This window comes from Electrona antarctica (genome assembly GCF_951216825.1).
Source record: "Electrona antarctica genome assembly, contig: scaffold_217, whole genome shotgun sequence".
NCBI classification, from domain to species: domain Eukaryota; kingdom Metazoa; phylum Chordata; class Actinopteri; order Myctophiformes; family Myctophidae; genus Electrona; species Electrona antarctica.
Genome location: NW_027638158.1, coordinates 44,853 through 65,000, shown reverse-complemented (window position 1 = coordinate 65,000; position 20,148 = coordinate 44,853). Strand labels below are relative to the sequence as shown.

General features: G+C 48.8%; 1 protein-coding gene across 2 annotated transcripts in view; it reads right to left on the bottom strand.

The window, feature by feature from the left end:
• The window catches only part of LOC306918347 (neurabin-2-like), a 70,723-nt gene that overhangs the window by 10,303 nt on the left and 40,272 nt on the right, over window positions 1-20,148 (bottom strand). For both annotated transcript variants that reach the window (XM_079531243.1, XM_079531244.1), the window contains exons 13-17: window positions 9,685-9,820; window positions 6,178-6,321; window positions 5,838-5,891; window positions 1,929-2,060; window positions 566-663 (exon numbers count right to left, since the gene is read on the bottom strand). In XM_079531243.1, the coding sequence (XP_079387369.1) occupies window positions 566-663; window positions 1,929-2,060; window positions 5,838-5,891; window positions 6,178-6,321; window positions 9,685-9,820 (564 nt within the window). The remainder of the gene's footprint in view (window positions 1-565; window positions 664-1,928; window positions 2,061-5,837; window positions 5,892-6,177; window positions 6,322-9,684; window positions 9,821-20,148) is intronic.

The following is a 20,148-nucleotide window of genomic DNA, read 5'->3' as shown; positions in this document are numbered from 1 at the left end:
TCTATGTCTCTCTCTCTCTGTGTGTCTCTATGTCTCTCTCTCAGTACATACTTGTGTTGGTACTCTCTCTCTCTCTCTCTCTCTCTCTCTCTCTCTCTCTGTGTCTCTATGTCTCTCTCTCTCAGTACATACTTGTTGGTACTCTCTCTCTCTCTCTCTCTCTCTCTCTCTCTCTCTGTGTCTCTCTCTCTCTCTCTCTCTCTCTCTCTGTGTGTCTCTATGTCTCTCTCTCAGTACATACTTGTGTTGGTACTCTCTCTCTCTCTCTCTCTCTCTCTCTCTCTCTCTCTCTCTGTGTCTCTATGTCTCTCTCTCAGTACATACTTGTGTTGGTTCTCTCTCTCTCTCTCTCTCTCTCTCTCTCTCTCTCTCTCTCTCTCTCTCTCTCTATGTGTCTCTATGTCTCTCTCTCAGTACATACATGTGTTGGTACTCTCTCTCTCTCTCTCTCTCTCTCTCTCTGTGTCTCTATGTCTCTCTCTCAGTACATACTTGTGTTGGTTCTCTCTCTCTCTCTCTCTCTCTCTCTCTCTATGTGTCTCTATGTCTCTCTCTCAGTACATACTTGTGTTGGTATTCTCGTATCATCCTCTTGGCCTTGTTGTATTTCCTCTCCAGGGTCTGATACTGAGACTGAGTCTCCTTCAGGTGTTCGTCTACGGCCTGCAACACACGCGCACACACACATGCACACGCACGCACGCACGCACGCACGCACGCACGCACGCACGCACGCACGCACGCACGCACGCACGCACACACGCACACACGCGCACACACGCACGCATTCACGCACGCACGCACGCACGCACGCACGCACGCACGCACGCACGCACGCACGCACCACACAGCATCACGACATCCATACAAACACAGAACACAACACACCACACGTCACACACAGTGTTACTGTGAGAGGTGAAAACATCAAACAAATGCTCACGTTCTGACGGTCCATTATACAGGACGATTTCGAGGGGGGGGGGGGTCCTCGAAAACGTTGATGCATCTCTAGGGGCTTATCCTTCAAATACATTTCAATACAGTAGAGAAACACAGTAACACCTCATCTGTACAGGCATGGGGCGACAGTGCCCACGGCGATATATATCGCACGACAGTAACAGATTACAGTAACAGATTACAGTAATAGTAACAGATTACAGTAACATTGAAGTAAGTGCGAGTGGCGCGCTACGAGCTTGTAGGTCTGCTATTTTTGAATAATCGACTGACATAGAAACATAGCTTTTTCAGAAAACTGTCAGGATGTAGAAGACATTTATAGAATCTGATCTCAGGTCAAAATGGGTTAAAGGAACTGTTAAAGGGGAAAACCACCCATTTTCAACATTTTACTATGTCATTAATATACCTTAGAGCTGTTGTGTGGAAATAATAAAAAAGCCCCCCCATTTTGTGTTTCCTAGAACTGTAATTATGGAAAAAAATCATTAACATGGTGAAACACATCTTGATGACATCATCAAGATGTGTTTCACCAAGGATTTTTTTCAGACCTCCAGTTCTAGGAAACACAGAATGGGGGGACTTTTTTATTATTTCCGCACAACCCCCCAGAAGCAACGATTTGAGTTAAAAACGTTCGCTCTGAAAGAATATATACTCAAAGATTTACACCACATTTTCACGGTTTTTCAAAAATAGCAACTTGATTACCTGACACAGGGACTGAGCCTCCATCCAGTAAATTACAGTAATAGATTACAGTAATAGATTACCTGACACAGGGACTGAGCCTCCATCCAGTATATTACAGTAATAGATTACAGTAATAGATTACCTGACACAGGGACTGAGCCTCCATCCAGTATATTACAGTAATAGATTACAGTAATAGATTACCTGACACAGGGACTGAGCCTCCATCCAGTATATTACAGTAATAGATTACAGTAATAGATTACCTGACACAGGGACTGAGCCTCCATCCAGTATCCTTCCAGTTTCTCCATCCTGTCTTTATTGTCTCGGATGTTTTGCTCCAACTGAGCGCGCTCCATACGCCACCGCAGCTTGTCCTGCTCCGCGTGGGCCAACTGCACGCACGCACGCACGCACGCACACACGCACGCGCACACACACACACACACACACACACACACACGATGCATTGACATGCATTAGTCTACGGACCCCCATTTAGTGGCATTTCTAGTTTAATTATAGTTCGTAGCTTACGTATGATCCTTGATAACTATTTATATGTATGTGATGTATCACCATGTGTTGTTCTTGTTGTTCTATTTCTATGTATGTGATGTATCACCATGTGTTGTTCTTGTTGTTCTATTTCTATGTATGTGATGTATCACCATGTGTTGTTCTTGTTGTTCTATTTCTATGTATGTGATGTATCACCATGTGTCGTTCTTGTTGTTCTATTTCTATGTATGTGATGTATCACCATGTGTTGTTCTTGCTTTACTGTAAATCACTCTGGATTAAGAGCGTCTGATAAATGACTACATTGTAAATTGTGATTGTGAGATGTAGTGCCTGGGTTGGCCCAGCAGAGGGAGCCCGTGTTGGTGTCAGATGCTGGACACCTGATCTGAGGTCAGAGATGTAATGAACTGTGGATCTAAAATACTTTATTGGCAGTTTAATACAATTACAAAAAATGACATCATTACAAAAATAAAAAACCGCCAAATGGACTTAAGACAAAAAAAGCCTTCGCTTGTGGTCCACCTTGTAACATAAAACTATACACAAACATACTGTACAAACAAAACAACCATGAAACAAATACAAATAATACAAGGCTGGGAGCTACATATAAGACAAGAGGTACCCAAAGAGGAGAGAGCACGGGAGATGGGCTATCCAGGGTCTATAGAGGAGAGTCCAGAGCATGGGAGATGGGCTATCCAGGGTCTATAGAGGAGAGACCGGAGCCTGGGAGATGGGCTATCCAGGGTCTATAGAGGAGAGTCCAGAGCACGGGAGATGGGCTATCCAGGGTCTATAGAGGAGAGTCCAGAGCCTGGGAGATGGGCTATCCAGGGTCTATAGAGGAGAGTCCAGAGCACGGGAGATGGGCTATCCAGGGTCTATAGAGGAGAGTCCAGAGCACGGGAGATGGGCTATCCAGGGTCTATAGAGGAGAGTCCAGAGCACGGGAGATGGGCTATCCAGGGTCTATAGAGGAGAGTCCAGAGCATGGGAGATGGGCTATCCAGGGTCTATAGAGGAGAGACCGGAGCCTGGGAGATGGGCTATCCAGGGTCTATAGAGGAGAGTCCAGAGCCTGGGAGATGGGCTATCCAGGGTCTATAGAGGAGAGACCAGAGCCTGGGAGATGGGCTATCCAGGGTCTATAGAGGAGAGACCAGAGCATGGGAGATGGGCTATCCAGGGTCTATAGAGGAGAGACCAGAGCATGGGAGATGGGCTATCCAGGGTCTATAGAGGAGAGACCGGAGCCTGGGAGATGGGCTATCCAGGGTCTATAGAGGAGAGTCCAGAGCCTGGGAGATGGGCTATCCAGGGTCTATAGAGGAGAGACCAGAGCCTGGGAGATGGGCTATCCAGGGTCTATAGAGGAGAGTCCAGAGCCTGGGAGATGGGCTATCCAGGGTCTATAGAGGAGAGACCAGAGCCTGGGAGATGGGCTATCCAGGGTCTATAGAGGAGAGACCAGAGCATGGGAGATGGGCTATCCAGGGTCTATAGAGGAGAGACCAGAGCCTGGGAGATGGGCTATCCAGGGTCTATAGAGGAGAGACCGGAGCCTGGGAGATGGGCTATCCAGGGTCTATAGAGGAGAGACCGGAGCCTGGGAGATGGGCTATCCAGGGTCTATAGAGGAGAGACCGGAGCCTGGGAGATGGGCTATCCAGGGTCTATAGAGGAGAGACCGGAGCCTGGGAGATGGGCTATCCAGGGTCTATAGAGGAGAGACCGGAGCCTGGGAGATGGGCTATCCAGGGTCTATAGAGGAGAGACCAGAGCCTGGGAGATGGGCTATCCAGGGTCTATAGAGGAGAGACCAGAGCCTGGGAGATGGGCTATCCAGGGTCTATAGAGGAGAGACCGGAGCCTGGGAGATGGGCTATCCAGGGTCTATAGAGGAGAGACCGGAGCCTGGGAGATGGGCTATCCAGGGTCTATAGAGGAGAGACCAGAGCCTGGGAGATGGGCTATCCAGGGTCTATAGAGGAGAGACCAGAGCCTGGGAGATGGGCTATCCAGGGTCTATAGAGGAGAGACCGGAGCCTGGGAGATGGGCTATCCAGGGTCTATAGAGGAGAGTCCAGAGCCTGGGAGATGGGCTATCCAGGGTCTATAGAGGAGAGACCGGAGCCTGGGAGATGGGCTATCCAGGGTCTATAGAGGAGAGACCAGAGCATGGGAGATGGGCTATCCAGGGTCTATAGAGGAGAGACCGGAGCCTGGGAGATGGGCTATCCAGGGTCTATAGAGGAGAGACCAGAGCATGGGAGATGGGCTATCCAGGGTCTATAGAGGAGAGACCGGAGCCTGGGAGATGGGCTATCCAGGGTCTATAGAGGAGAGACCGGAGCATGGGAGATGGGCTATCCAGGGTCTATAGAGGAGAGTCCAGAGCCTGGGAGATGGGCTATCCAGGGTCTATAGAGGAGAGACCGGAGCCTGGGAGATGGGCTATCCAGGGTCTATAGAGGAGAGACCAGAGCATGGGAGATGGGCTATCCAGGGTCTATAGAGGAGAGACCGGAGCCTGGGAGATGGGCTATCCAGGGTCTATAGAGGAGAGACCAGAGCCTGGGAGATGGGCTATCCAGGGTCTATAGAGGAGAGACCGGAGCCTGGGAGATGGGCTATCCAGGGTCTATAGAGGAGAGACCGGAGCCTGGGAGATGGGCTATCCAGGGTCTATAGAGGAGAGACCGGAGCCTGGGAGATGGGCTATCCAGGGTCTATAGAGGAGAGACCGGAGCCTGGGAGATGGGCTATCCAGGGTCTATAGAGGAGAGACCAGAGCCTGGGAGATGGGCTATCCAGGGTCTATAGAGGAGAGACCGGAGCGGGCGGCGGTGGCTCAGGGGTAGAGTGCCTGGATGGTAACCGTAAGGTTGCCAGTTCGAACCCGGGCTCCCGCAGAGTTACTGTCGAAGTGTCCTTGAGCAAGACACTGAACCCCTAATTGCTCCCGATGTGCTAGTTGGTGCCTTGCATGGTTTCCGCTGCCATCGGTGTATGTATGTGTGTGTGAATGGGTGAATGTAATGCACAATCTCTGTAAAGTGCCTTGGATAAAGGCGCTATATAAATGCACCATTTACCATTTACCATTTACCGGAGCCTGGGAGATGGGCTATCCAGGGTCTATAGAGGAGAGACCGGAGCCTGGGAGATGGGCTATCCAGGGTCTATAGAGGAGAGACCGGAGCCTGGGAGATGGGCTATCCAGGGTCTATAGAGGAGAGACCGGAGCCTGGGAGATGGGCTATCCAGGGTCTATAGAGGAGAGACCGGAGCCTGGGAGATGGGCTATCCAGGGTCTATAGAGAGACCGGAGCCTGGGAGATGGGCTATCCAGGGTCTATAGAGGAGAGACCGGAGCCTGGGAGATGGGCTATCCAGGGTCTATAGAGGAGAGACCGGAGCCTGGGAGATGGGCTATCCAGGGTCTATAGAGAGACCGGAGCCTGGGAGATGGGCTCTTCCTTATTTGTGACTACATTGTCAGCCACTCTAACCGTGAAGCCTGGGGCCTTGTTGATGTTTAGACTTGAACCAAACAACCAAGATCAATGAGATGATGTAATTATGATGTCATGATGATGTAATGAACTGTGGACCAATGAGAGAAACATGTTGATTCTCACCTTCCTCTTCAACAGCTGCACCTCCGCCTGAGTCACTGCATGTTTGATCTGGAGCTATGTGCACGCACACACGCCACACAGACACGCACGCAAGCACCACACACACACACACACACGCGCACGCAAGCACCACACACACACACACACACACGCACACGCCACACGCACGCACGCACGCACACACACAGAGAGAAAAACAATAGACATGAATACCTGCTTCATTCTTACTACTTTGGAAAGATTATTAATATTCTGTGCACGCACGCACGCACGCACGCACGCACGCACGCACGCACGCACGCACGCACGCACGCACGCACGCACGCACGCACGCACGCACCTCTTTGAACTTGTGGGCCAGTTTCTCGGGGTCGACCTCCAGCGGTGACATCACTTCCTGTGCGTCGGCGAGGTCAAACACCTCCACGGAGTTTGGAAAAATGGGACTCATCTCTCCTTCCTCGTCTGTGGCGTAGTCTCCCGTCTACACACACGCACACACACACACACACACACGCACACACACGCACGCGCACGCAAACACACACACACACATTGTGTATTTGGCCACAGACCCCCATCTTAAAATATGTTGTTCCTCCTCTAATGGGACCCCCATTAGAGGAGATATGTCATGTAGGGACCCCCATTAGAGGAGATATGTCATGTAGGGACCCCCATTAGAGGAGATATACCATGTAGGGACCCCCATTAAAAGGAGATATGTCATGTAGGGACCCCCATTAGAGGAGATATGTCATGTAGGGACCCCCATTAGAGGAGATATGTCATGTAGGGACCCCCATGAGAGGAGATATGTCATGTAGGGACCCCCATTAGAGGAGATATGTCATGTAGGGACCCCCATTAGAGGAGATATGTCATGTAGGGACCCCCATTATAGGAGACCCCCATTAGAGGAGATATGTCATGTAGGGACCCCCATTAGAAAAGACCCCCATTAGAGGAGATATGTCATGTAGGGACCCCCATTAGAGGAGATGTCATGTAGGGACCCCCATTAGAGGAGATATGTCATGTAGGGACCCCCATTATAGGAGACCCCCATTAGAGGAGATATGTCATGTAGGGACCCCCATTATAGGAGACCCCCATTAGAGGAGATATGTCATGTAGGGACCCCCATTAGAGGAGATATGTCATGTAGGGACCCGCATTAGAGGAGACCCCCATTAGAGGAGATATGTCATGTAGGGACCCCCATTAGAGGAGATATGCCATGTAGGGACCCCCATTAGAGGAGATATGCCATGTAGGGACCCCCATTATAGGAGACCCCCATTAGAGGAGATATGTCATGTAGGGACCCCCATTAGAGGAGACCCCCATTAGAGGAGATATGTCATGTAGGGACCCCCATTAGAGGAGACCCCCATTAGAGGAGATATGTCATGTAGGGACCCCCATTAGAGGAGACCCCCATTAGAGGAGATATGTCATGTAGGGACCCCCATTAAAGGAGATATGTCATGTAGGGACCCCCATTAGAGGAGACCCCCATTAGAGGAGATATGTCATGTAGGGACCCCCATTAGAGGAGACCCCCATTAGAGGAGATATGTCATGTAGGGACCCCCATTAGAGGATATATGTCATGTAGGGACCCCCATTAGAGGAGACCCCCATTAGAGGAGATATGTCATGTAGGGACCCCCATTAGAGGAGACCCCCATTAGAGGAGATATGTCATGTAGGGACCCCCATTAGAGGAGATATGTCATGTAGGGACCCCCATTAGAGGATATATGTCATGTAGGGACCCCCATTAGAGGAGACCCCCATTAGAGGAGATATGTCATGTAGGGACCCCCATTAGAGGAGATATGTCATGTAGGGACCCCCATTAGAGGAGACCCCCATTAGAGGAGATATGTCATGTAGGGACCCCCATTAGAGGAGATATGTCATGTAGGGACCCCCATTAGAGGAGACCCCCATTAGAGGAGATATGTCATGTAGGGACCCCCATTAGAGGAGATATGTCATGTAGGGACCCCCATTAGAGGAGATATGTCATGTAGGGACCCCCATTAGAGGAGATATGTCATGTAGGGACCCCCATTAGAGGAGATATGTCATGTAGGGACCCCCATTAGAGGAGATATGTCATGTAGGGACCCCCATTAGAGGAGATATGTCATGTAGGGACCCCCATTAGAGGAGATATGTCATGTAGGGACCCCCATTAGAGGAGATATGTCATGTAGGGACCCCCATTAGAGGAGATATGTCATGTAGGGACCCCCATTAGAGGAGATATGTCATGTAGGGACCCCCATTAGAGGAGATATGCCATGTAGGGACCCCCATTAGAGGAGACCCCCATTAGAGGAGATATGTCATGTAGGGACCCCCATTAGAGGAGATATGTCATGTAGGGACCCCCATTAGAGGAGATATGTCATGTAGGGACCCCCATTAGAGGAGATATGCCATGTAGGGACCCCCATTAGAGGAGACCCCCATTAGAGGAGATATGTCATGTAGGGACCCCCATTAGAGGAGATATACCATGTAGGGACCCCCATTAGAGGAGATATACCATGTAGGGACCCCCATTAGAGGAGATATACCATGTAGGGACCCCCATTAGAGGAGATATGTCATGTAGGGACCCCCATTAGAGGAGATATGTCATGTAGGGACCCCCATTAGAGGAGATATGTCATGTAGGGACCCCCATTAGAGGAGATATGTCATGTAGGGACCCCCATTAGAGGAGATATACCATGTAGGGACCCCCATTAGAGGAGACCCCCATTAGAGGAGATATGTCATGTAGGGACCCCCATTAGAGGAGATATACCATGTAGGGACCCCCATTAGAGGAGATATGTCATGTAGGGACCCCCATTAGAGGAGATATACCATGTAGGGACCCCCATTAGAGGAGATATACCATGTAGGGACCCCCATTAGAGGAGATATACCATGTAGGGACCCCCATTAGAGGAGATATACCATGTAGGGACCCCCATTAGAGGAGACCCCCATTAGAGGAGATATGTCATGTAGGGACCCCCATTAGAGGAGATATGTCATGTAGGGACCCCCATTAGAGGAGATATGTCATGTAGGGACCCCCATTAGAGGAGATATACCATGTAGGGACCCCCATTAGAGGAGACCCCCATTAGAGGAGATATGTCATGTAGGGACCCCCATTAGAGGAGATATGTCATGTAGGGACCCCCATTAGAGGAGATATGTCATGTAGGGACCCCCATTAGAGGAGACCCCCATTAGAGGAGATATGTACGGCTCTAGCAGTGATTCTCAACCTGTTTAATTTCAAGGACCCCCAGTTTGACATGCATTAGTCTACGGACCCCCATGTAATGGCATTTCTATCTGTGTGTGTGTGTGTGTGTGTGTGTGTGTGTGTGTGTGTGTGTGTGTGTGTGTGTGTGTGTGTGTGTGTGTGTGTGTGTGTGTGTGTGTGCACCTCCTAGCGCACGTCCTCCTCTTCCTCCTCCTCCATGTACTGGGTGTGTGTGTGTTTGTGTGTGTGTGTGTGTGTGTGTGTGCGCTACCTCCTCCTCCTCCATGTAGTGTGTGTGTGTGTGTGTGTGTGTGTGTGTGTGTGTGTGTGTGTGTGTGTGTGTGTGTGTGTGTGCGCGCTACCTCCTCATCCTCCTCCATGTAGTGTGTGTGTGTGTGTGTGTGTGTGTGTGTGTGTGTGTGTGTGTGTGTGTGTGTGCGTGTGCGCGCTACCTCCTCATCCTCCTCCATGTAGTGTGTGTGTGTGTGTGTGTGTGTGTGTGTGTGTGTGTGTGTGTGTGTGTGTGTGTGTGTGTGTGTGTGTGTGTGTGTGTGTGCGCGCTACCTCCTCATCCTCCTCTAGGTATTGGTTGTATCTCTGCTCCATCATCTCTCTCTGCCATCTCTCCTGCTCCACCGTCTGTTGGATCAGCTGAGCCACCTCGCTCTGCTCGCCCGGCTTCTCTCGGCCAATCAGGAACCTGACGACATTGAAAACGGACCAATCATGACCGTGACAACGTTCAAAACGGACCGACCATGAACACAGGCCCTTAGTACAGGCCCTTAGTACAGGCCCTTATTACAGGCCCTTAGTACAGGCCCTTAGTACAGGCCCTTAGTACAGGCCCTTAGTACAGGCCCTTAGTACAGGCCCTGGGAGCAGGCCCGGCCCTTAGTACAGGCCCTTAGTACGGCCCTGGGAGCAGGCCCGGCCCTTAGTACAGGCCCTTAGTACAGGCCCTTAGGCCCTTAGTACAGGCCCTTAGTACAGGCCCTTAGTACAGGCCCTTAGGCCCTTAGTACAGGCCCTTAGTACAGGCCCTTAGTACAGGCCCTTAGTACAGGCCCTTAGGCCCTTAGTACAGGCCCTTAGTACAGGCCCTTAGTACAGGCCCTTAGTACAGGCCCTTAGCACAGGCCCTTAGCACAGGCCCTTAGTACAGGCCCTTAGTACAGGCCCTTAGTACAGGCCCTTAGGCCCTTAGCACAGGCCCTTAGTACAGGCCCCTAGTACAGGCCCCTAGTACAGGCCCTTAGTACAGGCCCTTAGTACAGGCCCTTAGTACAGGCCCTTAGTACAGGCCCTTAGTACAGGTTCTTAGTACAGGCCCTTAGTACAGGTTCTTAGTACAGGCCCTTAGTACAGGCCCTTAGTACAGGTTCTTAGTACAGGTTCTTAGTACAGGCCCTTAGTACAGGTTCTTAGTACAGGCCCTTAGTACAGGCCCTTAGTACAGGCCCTTAGTACAGGCCCTTAGTACAGGTTCTTAGTACAGGCCCTTAGTACAGGCCCGTAGTACAGGTTCTTAGTACAGGCCCTTAGTACAGGCCCTTAGTACAGGCCCTTAGTACAGGTTCTTAGTACAGGCCCTTTAGTACAGGCCCTTAGTACAGGCCCTTAGTACAGGCCCTTAGTACAGGTTCTTAGTACAGGCCCTTAGTACAGGCCCGTAGTACAGGTTCTTAGTACAGGCCCTTAGTACAGGCCCTTAGTACAGGCCCTTAGTACAGGTTCTTAGTACAGGCCCTTTAGTACAGGCCCTTAGTACAGGCCCTTAGTACAGGCCCTTAGTACAGGCCCTTAGTACAGGCCCTTAGTACAGGCCCTTAGTACAGGCCCTTAGTACAGGCCCTTAGTACAGGCCCTTAGTACAGGCCCTTAGTACAGGCCCTTAGTACAGGCCCTTAGTACAGGTTCTTAGTACAGGCCCTTAGTACAGGTTCTTAGTACAGGCCCTTAGTACAGGCCCTTAGTACAGGTTCTTAGTACAGGTTCTTAGTACAGGCCCTTAGTACAGGTTCTTAGTACAGGCCCTTAGTACAGGCCCTTAGTACAGGTTCTTAGTACAGGCCCTTAGTACAGGTTCTTAGTACAGGCCCTTAGTACAGGCCCTTAGTACAGGTTCTTAGTACAGGCCCTTAGTACAGGTTCTTAGTACAGGTTCTTAGTACAGGCCCTTAGTACAGGCCCTTAGTACAGGTTCTTAGTACAGGCCCTTAGTACAGGCCCTTAGTACAGGTTCTTAGTACAGGCCCTTAGTACAGGTTCTTAGTACAGGTTCTTAGTACAGGTTCTTAGTACAGGCCCTTAGTACAGGCCCTTAGTACAGGCCCTTAGTACAGGCCCTTAGTACAGGCCCTTAGTACAGGCCCTTAGTACAGGTTCTTAGTACAGGCCCTTAGAACAGGTTCTTAGTACAGGCCCTTAGTACAGGTTCTTAGTACAGGCCCTTAGTACAGGTTCTTAGTACAGGTTCTTAGTACAGGTTCTTAGTACAGGCCCTTAGTACAGGTTCTTAGTACAGGCCCTTAGTACAGGTTCTTAGTACAGGCCCTTAGTACAGGTTCTTAGTACAGGCCCTTAGTACAGGCCCTTAGTACAGGTTCTTAGTACAGGCCCTTAGTACAGGTTCTTAGTACAGGTTCTTAGTACAGGCCCTTAGTACAGGCCCTTAGTACAGGTTCTTAGTACAGGCCCTTAGTACAGGTTCTTAGTACAGGTTCTTAGTACAGGCCCTTAGTACAGGTTCTTAGTACAGGTTCTTAGTACAGGCCCTTAGTACAGGCCCTTAGTACAGGCCCTTAGTACAGGCCCTTAGTACAGGCCCTTAGTACAGGCCCTTAGTACAGGCCCTTAGTACAGGTTCTTAGTACAGGCCCTTAGTACAGGTTCTTAGTACAGGTTCTTAGTACAGGCCCTTAGTACAGGCCCTTAGTACAGGTTCTTAGTACAGGCCCTTAGTACAGGTTCTTAGTACAGGTTCTTAGTACAGGCCCTTAGTACAGGTTCTTAGTACAGGCCCTTAGTACAGGTTCTTAGTACAGGTTCTTAGTACAGGTTCTTAGTACAGGCCCTTAGTACAGGTTCTTAGTACAGGCCCTTAGTACAGGTTCTTAGTACAGGTTCTTAGTACAGGTTCTTAGTACAGGTTCTTAGTACAGGCCCTTAGTACAGGTTCTTAGTACAGGCCCTTAGTACAGGTTCTTAGTACAGGCCCTTAGTACAGGCCCTTAGTACAGGCCCTTAGTACAGGTTCTTAGTACAGGCCCTTAGTACAGGCCCTTAGTACAGGTTCTTAGTACAGGCCCTTAGTACAGGTTCTTAGTACAGGCCCTTAGTACAGGTTCTTAGTACAGGCCCTTAGTACAGGTTCTTAGTACAGGCCCTTAGTACAGGTTCTTAGTACAGGCCCTTAGTACAGGTTCTTAGTACAGGCCCTTAGTACAGGTTCTTAGTACAGGCCCTTAGTACAGGTTCTTAGTACAGGTTCTTAGTACAGGTTCTTAGTACAGGCCCTTAGTACAGGTTCTTAGTACAGGCCCTTAGTACAGGTTCTTAGTACAGGCCCTTAGTACAGGTTCTTAGTACAGGCCCTTAGTACAGGCCCTTAGTACAGGTTCTTAGTACAGGCCCTTAGTACAGGTTCTTAGTACAGGTTCTTAGTACAGGTTCTTAGTACAGGCCCTTAGTACAGGCCCTTAGTACAGGTTCTTAGTACAGGCCCTTAGTACAGGTTCTTAGTACAGGTTCTTAGTACAGGCCCTTAGTACAGGTTCTTAGTACAGGTTCTTAGTACAGGCCCTTAGTACAGGCCCTTAGTACAGGTTCTTAGTACAGGCCCTTAGTACAGGTTCTTAGTACAGGTTCTTAGTACAGGCCCTTAGTACAGGCCCTTAGTACAGGTTCTTAGTACAGGCCCTTAGTACAGGTTCTTAGTACAGGCCCTTAGTACAGGCCCTTAGTACAGGTTCTTAGTACAGGCCCTTAGTACAGGCCCTTAGTACAGGTTCTTAGTACAGGTTCTTAGTACAGGTTCTTAGTACAGGTTCTTAGTACAGGTTCTTAGTACAGGCCCTTAGTACAGGTTCTTAGTACAGGTTCTTAGTACAGGTTCTTAGTACAGGCCCTTAGTACAGGTTCTTAGTACAGGTTCTTAGTACAGGCCCTTAGTACAGGTTCTTAGTACAGGTTCTTAGTACAGGCCCTTAGTACAGGTTCTTAGTACAGGCCCTTAGTACAGGTTCTTAGTACAGGCCCTTAGTACAGGCCCTTAGTACAGGTTCTTAGTACAGGCCCTTAGTACAGGCCCTTAGTACAGGCCCTTAGTACAGGTTCTTAGTACAGGCCCTTAGTACAGGCCCTTAGTACAGGTTCTTAGTACAGGCCCTTAGTACAGGCCCTTAGTACAGGTTCTTAGTACAGGCCCTTAGTACAGGTTCTTAGTACAGGTTCTTAGTACAGGTTCTTAGTACAGGCCCTTAGTACAGGCCCTTAGTACAGGTTCTTAGTACAGGCCCTTAGTACAGGTTCTTAGTACAGGTTCTTAGTACAGGCCCTTAGTACAGGTTCTTAGTACAGGTTCTTAGTACAGGCCCTTAGTACAGGCCCTTAGTACAGGTTCTTAGTACAGGCCCTTAGTACAGGTTCTTAGTACAGGTTCTTAGTACAGGCCCTTAGTACAGGCCCTTAGTACAGGTTCTTAGTACAGGCCCTTAGTACAGGTTCTTAGTACAGGCCCTTAGTACAGGCCCTTAGTACAGGTTCTTAGTACAGGCCCTTAGTACAGGCCCTTAGTACAGGTTCTTAGTACAGGTTCTTAGTACAGGTTCTTAGTACAGGTTCTTAGTACAGGCCCTTAGTACAGGTTCTTAGTACAGGTTCTTAGTACAGGTTCTTAGTACAGGCCCTTAGTACAGGTTCTTAGTACAGGTTCTTAGTACAGGCCCTTAGTACAGGTTCTTAGTACAGGTTCTTAGTACAGGCCCTTAGTACAGGTTCTTAGTACAGGCCCTTAGTACAGGTTCTTAGTACAGGCCCTTAGTACAGGCCCTTAGTACAGGTTCTTAGTACAGGCCCTTAGTACAGGCCCTTAGTACAGGCCCTTAGTACAGGTTCTTAGTACAGGCCCTTAGTACAGGCCCTTAGTACAGGTTCTTAGTACAGGCCCTTAGTACAGGCCCTTAGTACAGGTTCTTAGTACAGGCCCTTAGTACAGGTTCTTAGTACAGGTTCTTAGTACAGGCCCTTAGTACAGGCCCTTAGTACAGGCCCTTAGTACAGGCCCTTAGTACAGGCCCTTAGTACAGGCCCTTAGTACAGGTTCTTAGTACAGGCCCTTAGTACAGGCCCTTAGTACAGGTTCTTAGTACAGGCCCTTATTACAGGCCCTTAGTACAGGCCCTTAGTACAGGTTCTTAGTACAGGCCCTTAGTACAGGCCCTTAGTACAGGCCCTTAGTACAGGTTCTTAGTACAGGCCCTTAGTACAGGTTCTTAGTACAGGCCCTTAGTACAGGCCCTTAGTACAGGCCCTTAGTACAGGCCCTTAGTACAGGCCCTTAGTACAGGCCCTTAGTACAGGCCCTTAGTACAGGCCCTTAGTACAGGTTCTTAGTACAGGCCCTTAGTACAGGCCCTTAGTACAGGCCCTTAGTACAGGCCCTTAGTACAGGTTCTTAGTACAGGCCCGTAGTACAGGTTCTTAGTACAGGCCCTTAGTACAGGCCCTTAGTACAGGCCCTTAGTACAGGCCCTTAGTACAGGTTCTTAGTACAGGCCCTTTAGTACAGGCCCTTAGTACAGGCCCTTAGTACAGGCCCTTAGTACAGGCCCTTAGTACAGGCCCTTAGTACAGGTTCTTAGTACAGGTTCTTAGTACAGGCCCTTAGTACAGGCCCTTAGTACAGGTTCTTAGTACAGGTTCTTAGTACAGGTTCTTAGTACAGGCCCTTAGTACAGGTTCTTAGTACAGGCCCTTAGTACAGGTTCTAGTACAGGCCCTTAGTACAGGTTCTTAGTACAGGCCCTTAGTACAGGCCCTTAGTACAGGTTCTTAGTACAGGTTCTTAGTACAGGTTCTTAGTACAGGTTCTTAGTACAGGCCTTAGTACAGGCCCTTAGTACAGGTTCTTAGTACAGGCCCTTAGTACAGGCCCTTAGTACAGGTTCTTAGTACAGGCCCTTAGTACAGGTTCTTAGTACAGGTTCTTAGTACAGGTTCTTAGTACAGGCCCTTAGTACAGGCCCTTAGTACAGGTTCTTAGTACAGGCCTTAGTACAGGTTCTTAGTACAGGCCCTTAGTACAGGTTCTTAGTACAGGCCCTTAGTACAGGCCCTTAGTACAGGTTCTTAGTACAGGCCCTTAGTACAGGTTCTTAGTACAGGCCTTAGTACAGGTCTTAGTACAGGCCCTTAGTACAGGTTCTTAGTACAGGTTCTTAGTACAGGCCCTTAGTACAGGCCCTTAGTACAGGTTCTTAGTACAGGCCCTTAGTACAGGCCCTTAGTACAGGTTCTTAGTACAGGCCCTTAGTACAGGTTCTTAGTACAGGTTCTTAGTACAGGCCCTTAGTACAGGTTCTTAGTACAGGTCTTAGTACAGGTTCTTAGTACAGGCCCTTAGTACAGGTCTTAGTACAGGTTCTTAGTACAGGCCCTTAGTACAGGTTCTTAGTACAGGTTCTTAGTACAGGCCCTTAGTACAGGTTCTTAGTACAGGCCCTTAGTACAGGTTCTTAGTACAGGCCCTTAGTACAGGCCCTTAGTACAGGTTCTTAGTACAGGTTCTTAGTACAGGCCCTTAGTACAGGTTCTTAGTACAGGCCCTTAGTACAGGCCCTTAGTACAGGCCCTTAGTACAGGCCCTTAGTACAGGCCCTTAGTACAGGCCCTTAGTACAGGTTCTTAGTACAGGCCCTTAGTACAGGTTCTTAGTACAGGCCCTTAGTACAGGCCCTTAGTACAGGTTATTAGTACAGGCCCTTAGTACAGGCCCTTAGTACAGGTTCTTAGTACAGGCCCTTAGTACAGGCCCTTAGTACAGGCCCTTAGTACAGGCCCTTAGTACAGGCCCTTAGTACAGGCCCTTAGTACAGGCCCTTAGTACAGGCCCTTAGTACAGGTTCTTAGTACAGGCCCTTAGTACAGGTTCTTAGTACAGGCCCTTAGTACAGGCCCTTAGTACAGGCCCTTAGTACAGGTTCTTAGTACAGGCCCTTAGTACAGGTTCTTAGTACAGGCCCTTAGTACAGGTTCTTAGTACAGGTTCTTAGTACAGGCCCTTAGTACAGGCCCTTAGTACAGGCCCTTAGTACAGGTTCTTAGTACAGGCCCTTAGTACAGGCCTTAGTACAGGTTCTTAGTACAGGCCCTTAGTACAGGCCCTTAGTACAGGTTCTTAGTACAGGCCCTTATTACAGGCCCTTAGTACAGGCCTTAGTACAGGTTCTTAGTACAGGCCCTTAGTACAGGCCCTTAGTACAGGCCCTTAGTACAGGCCCTTAGTACAGGCCCTTAGTACAGGCCCTTAGTACAGGTTCTTAGTACAGGCCCTTAGTACAGGCCCTTAGTACAGGTTCTTAGTACAGGTTCTTAGTACAGGCCCTTAGTACAGGTTCTTAGTACAGGCCCTTAGTACAGGTTCTTAGTACAGGCCCTTAGTACAGGTTCTTAGTACAGGCCCTTAGTACAGGTTCTTAGTACAGGCCCTTAGTACAGGCCTTAGTACAGGCCCTTAGTACAGGTTCTTAGTACAGGTTCTTAGTACAGGCCCTTAGTACAGGTTCTTAGTACAGGCCCTTAGTACAGGTTCTTAGTACAGGTTCTTAGTACAGGCCCTTAGTACAGGTTCTTAGTACAGGTTCTTAGTACAGGCCCTTAGTACAGGTTCTTAGTACAGGTTCTTAGTACAGGTTCTTAGTACAGGCCCTTAGTACAGGCCCTTAGTACAGGTTCTTAGTACAGGCCCTTAGTACAGGTTCTTAGTACAGGTTCTTAGTACAGGTTCTTAGTACAGGCCCTTAGTACAGGTTCTTAGTACAGGCCCTTAGTACAGGTTCTTAGTACAGGCCCTTAGTACAGGTTCTTAGTACAGGTTCTTAGTACAGGCCCTTAGTACAGGTTCTTAGTACAGGCCCTTAGTTCAGGTTCTTAGTACAGGTTCTTAGTACAGGCCCTTAGTACAGGCCCTTAGTACAGGTTCTTAGTACAGGTTCTTAGTACAGGCCCTTAGTACAGGCCCTTAGTACAGGTTCTTAGTACAGGCCCTTAGTACAGGCCCTTAGTACAGGTTCTTAGTACAGGTCTTAGTACAGGTTCTTAGTACAGGCCCTTAGTACAGGTTCTTAGTACAGGTTCTTAGTACAGGCCCTTAGTACAGGTTCTTAGTACAGGCCCTTAGTACAGGTTCTTAGTACAGGTTCTTAGTACAGGCCCTTAGTACAGGTTCTTAGTACAGGTTCTTAGTACAGGCCCTTAGTACAGGTTCTTAGTACAGGCCCTTAGTACAGGTTCTTAGTACAGGTTCTTAGTACAGGCCCTTAGTACAGGCCCTTAGTACAGGTTCTTAGTACAGGCCCTTAGTACAGGCCTTAGTACAGGCCCTTAGTACAGGCCCTTAGTACAGGTCTTAGTACAGGCCCTTAGTACAGGTTCTTAGTACAGGCCCTTAGTACAGGTTCTTAGTACAGGTTCTTAGTACAGGCCCTTAGTACAGGTTCTTAGTACAGGCCCTTAGTACAGGCCCTTAGTACAGGCCCTTAGTACAGGCCCTTAGTACAGGCCCTTAGTACAGGCCCTTAGTACAGGTTCTTAGTACAGGCCCTTAGTACAGGCCCTTAGTACAGGCCCTTAGTACAGGCCCTTAGTACAGGTTCTTAGTACAGGCCCTTAGTACAGGCCCTTAGTACAGGCCCTTAGTACAGGCCCTTAGTACAGGCCCTTAGTACAGGCCCTTAGTACAGGTTCTTAGTACAGGCCCTTAGTACAGGCCCTTAGTACAGGCCCTTAGTACAGGCCTTAGTACAGGCCTTAGTACAGGCCTTAGTACAGGCCCTTAGTACAGGTTCTTAGTACAGGCCCTTAGTACAGGCCCTTAGTACAGGCCCTTAGTACAGGTTCTTAGTACAGGCTCCTTAGTACAGGTTCTTAGTACAGGCCCTTAGTACAGGTTCTTAGTACAGGTTCTTAGTACAGGTTCTTAGTACAGGTTCTTAGTACAGGCCCTTAGTACAGGTTCTTAGTACAGGCCCTTAGTACAGGTTCTTAGTACAGGTTCTTAGTACAGGCCCTTAGTACAGGTTCTTAGTACAGGTTCTTAGTACAGGCCCTTAGTACAGGTCTTAGTACAGGCCCTTAGTACAGGTTCTTAGTACAGGCCCTTAGTACAGGTTCTTAGTACAGGCCCTTAGTACAGGCCCTTAGTACAGGTTCTTAGTACAGGCCCTTAGTACAGGTTCTTAGTACAGGTTCTTAGTACAGGCCCTTAGTACAGGCCCTTAGTACAGGTTCTTAGTACAGGTTCTTAGTACAGGCCCTTAGTACAGGTTCTTAGTACAGGCCCTTATTACAGGCCCTTAGTACAGGCCCTTAGTACAGGTTCTTAGTACAGGTTCTTAGTACAGGCCCTTAGTACAGGCCCTTAGTACAGGTTCTTAGTACAGGAGGTTCTTAGTACAGGTTCTTAGTACAGGCCCTTAGTACAGGTTCTTAGTACAGGCCCTTATTACAGGCCCTTAGTACAGGCCCTTAGTACAGGTTCTTAGTACAGGTTCTTAGTACAGGCCCTTAGTACAGGCCCTTAGTACAGGTTCTTAGTACAGGCCCTTAGTACAGGTTCTTAGTACAGGTTCTTAGTACAGGCCCTTAGTACAGGTTCTTAGTACAGGCCCTTAGTACAGGTTCTTAGTACAGGTTCTTAGTACAGGCCCTTAGTACAGGTTCTTAGTACAGGTTCTTAGTACAGGCCCTTAGTACAGGTTCTTAGTACAGGCCCTTAGTACAGGTTCTTAGTACAGGCCCTTAGTACAGGTTCTTAGTACAGGCCCTTAGTACAGGTTCTTAGTACAGGTTCTTAGTACAGGTTCTTAGTACAGGCCCTTAGTACAGGTTCTTAGTACAGGCCCTTAGTACAGGTTCTTAGTACAGGTTCTTAGTACGGGCCCTTAGTACAGGCCCTTAGTACTGGCCCTTAGTACAGGTTCTTAGTACGGGCCCTTAGTACAGGCCCTTAGTACAGGCCCTTAGTACAGGCCCTTAGTACAGGTTCTTAGTACAGGTTCTTAGTACAGGCCCTTAGTACAGGCCCTTAGTACAGGCCCTTAGTACAGGTTCTTAGTACAGGCCCTTAGTACAGGCCCTTAGTACAGGTTCTTAGTACAGGCCCTTAGTACAGGCCCTTAGTACAGGCCCTTAGTACAGGTTCTTAGTACAGGCCCTTAGTACAGGCCCTTAGTACAGGTTCTTAGTACAGGCCCTTAGTACAGGTTCTTAGTACAGGCCCTTAGTACAGGCCCTTAGTACAGGCCCTTAGTACAGGCCCTTAGTACAGGCCCTTAGTACAGGCCCTTAGTACAGGCCCTTAGTACAGGTTCTTAGTACAGGCCCTTAGTACAGGCCCTTAGTACAGGCCTAGTCGCCACCGTCTAAAAATGAATCCTCTACGTGCTGCGTTGCCTAGGAGACAGGTTTAACAGCCGACCCTTCCGGCCCCGGGTTGAAGGGAAAATAAAAAAAATTGATTGGATTTCCCAAGTAAACTTAAAGGACCACTTCACCACTTTTCAACTTCTCTTCCTATAATTGGTCCTAACTAATGTTCATGATAAAATACCACCATTTTTTTCTACTCAGTCTGTGTCTCATAGGAAGGCTGTGGGCAGTTCAGAAACCCGTCCACCAGTGACATCATCGATGGGGAATCCAAGCTAATAGAAATGGCAGGCTTTCTTTTCCTGAAAAGTTGCAATGCAAAAGTTGAAGCCATCGTTCTCACGATAATACAAATCTAAATATATTTTAAAACAAATC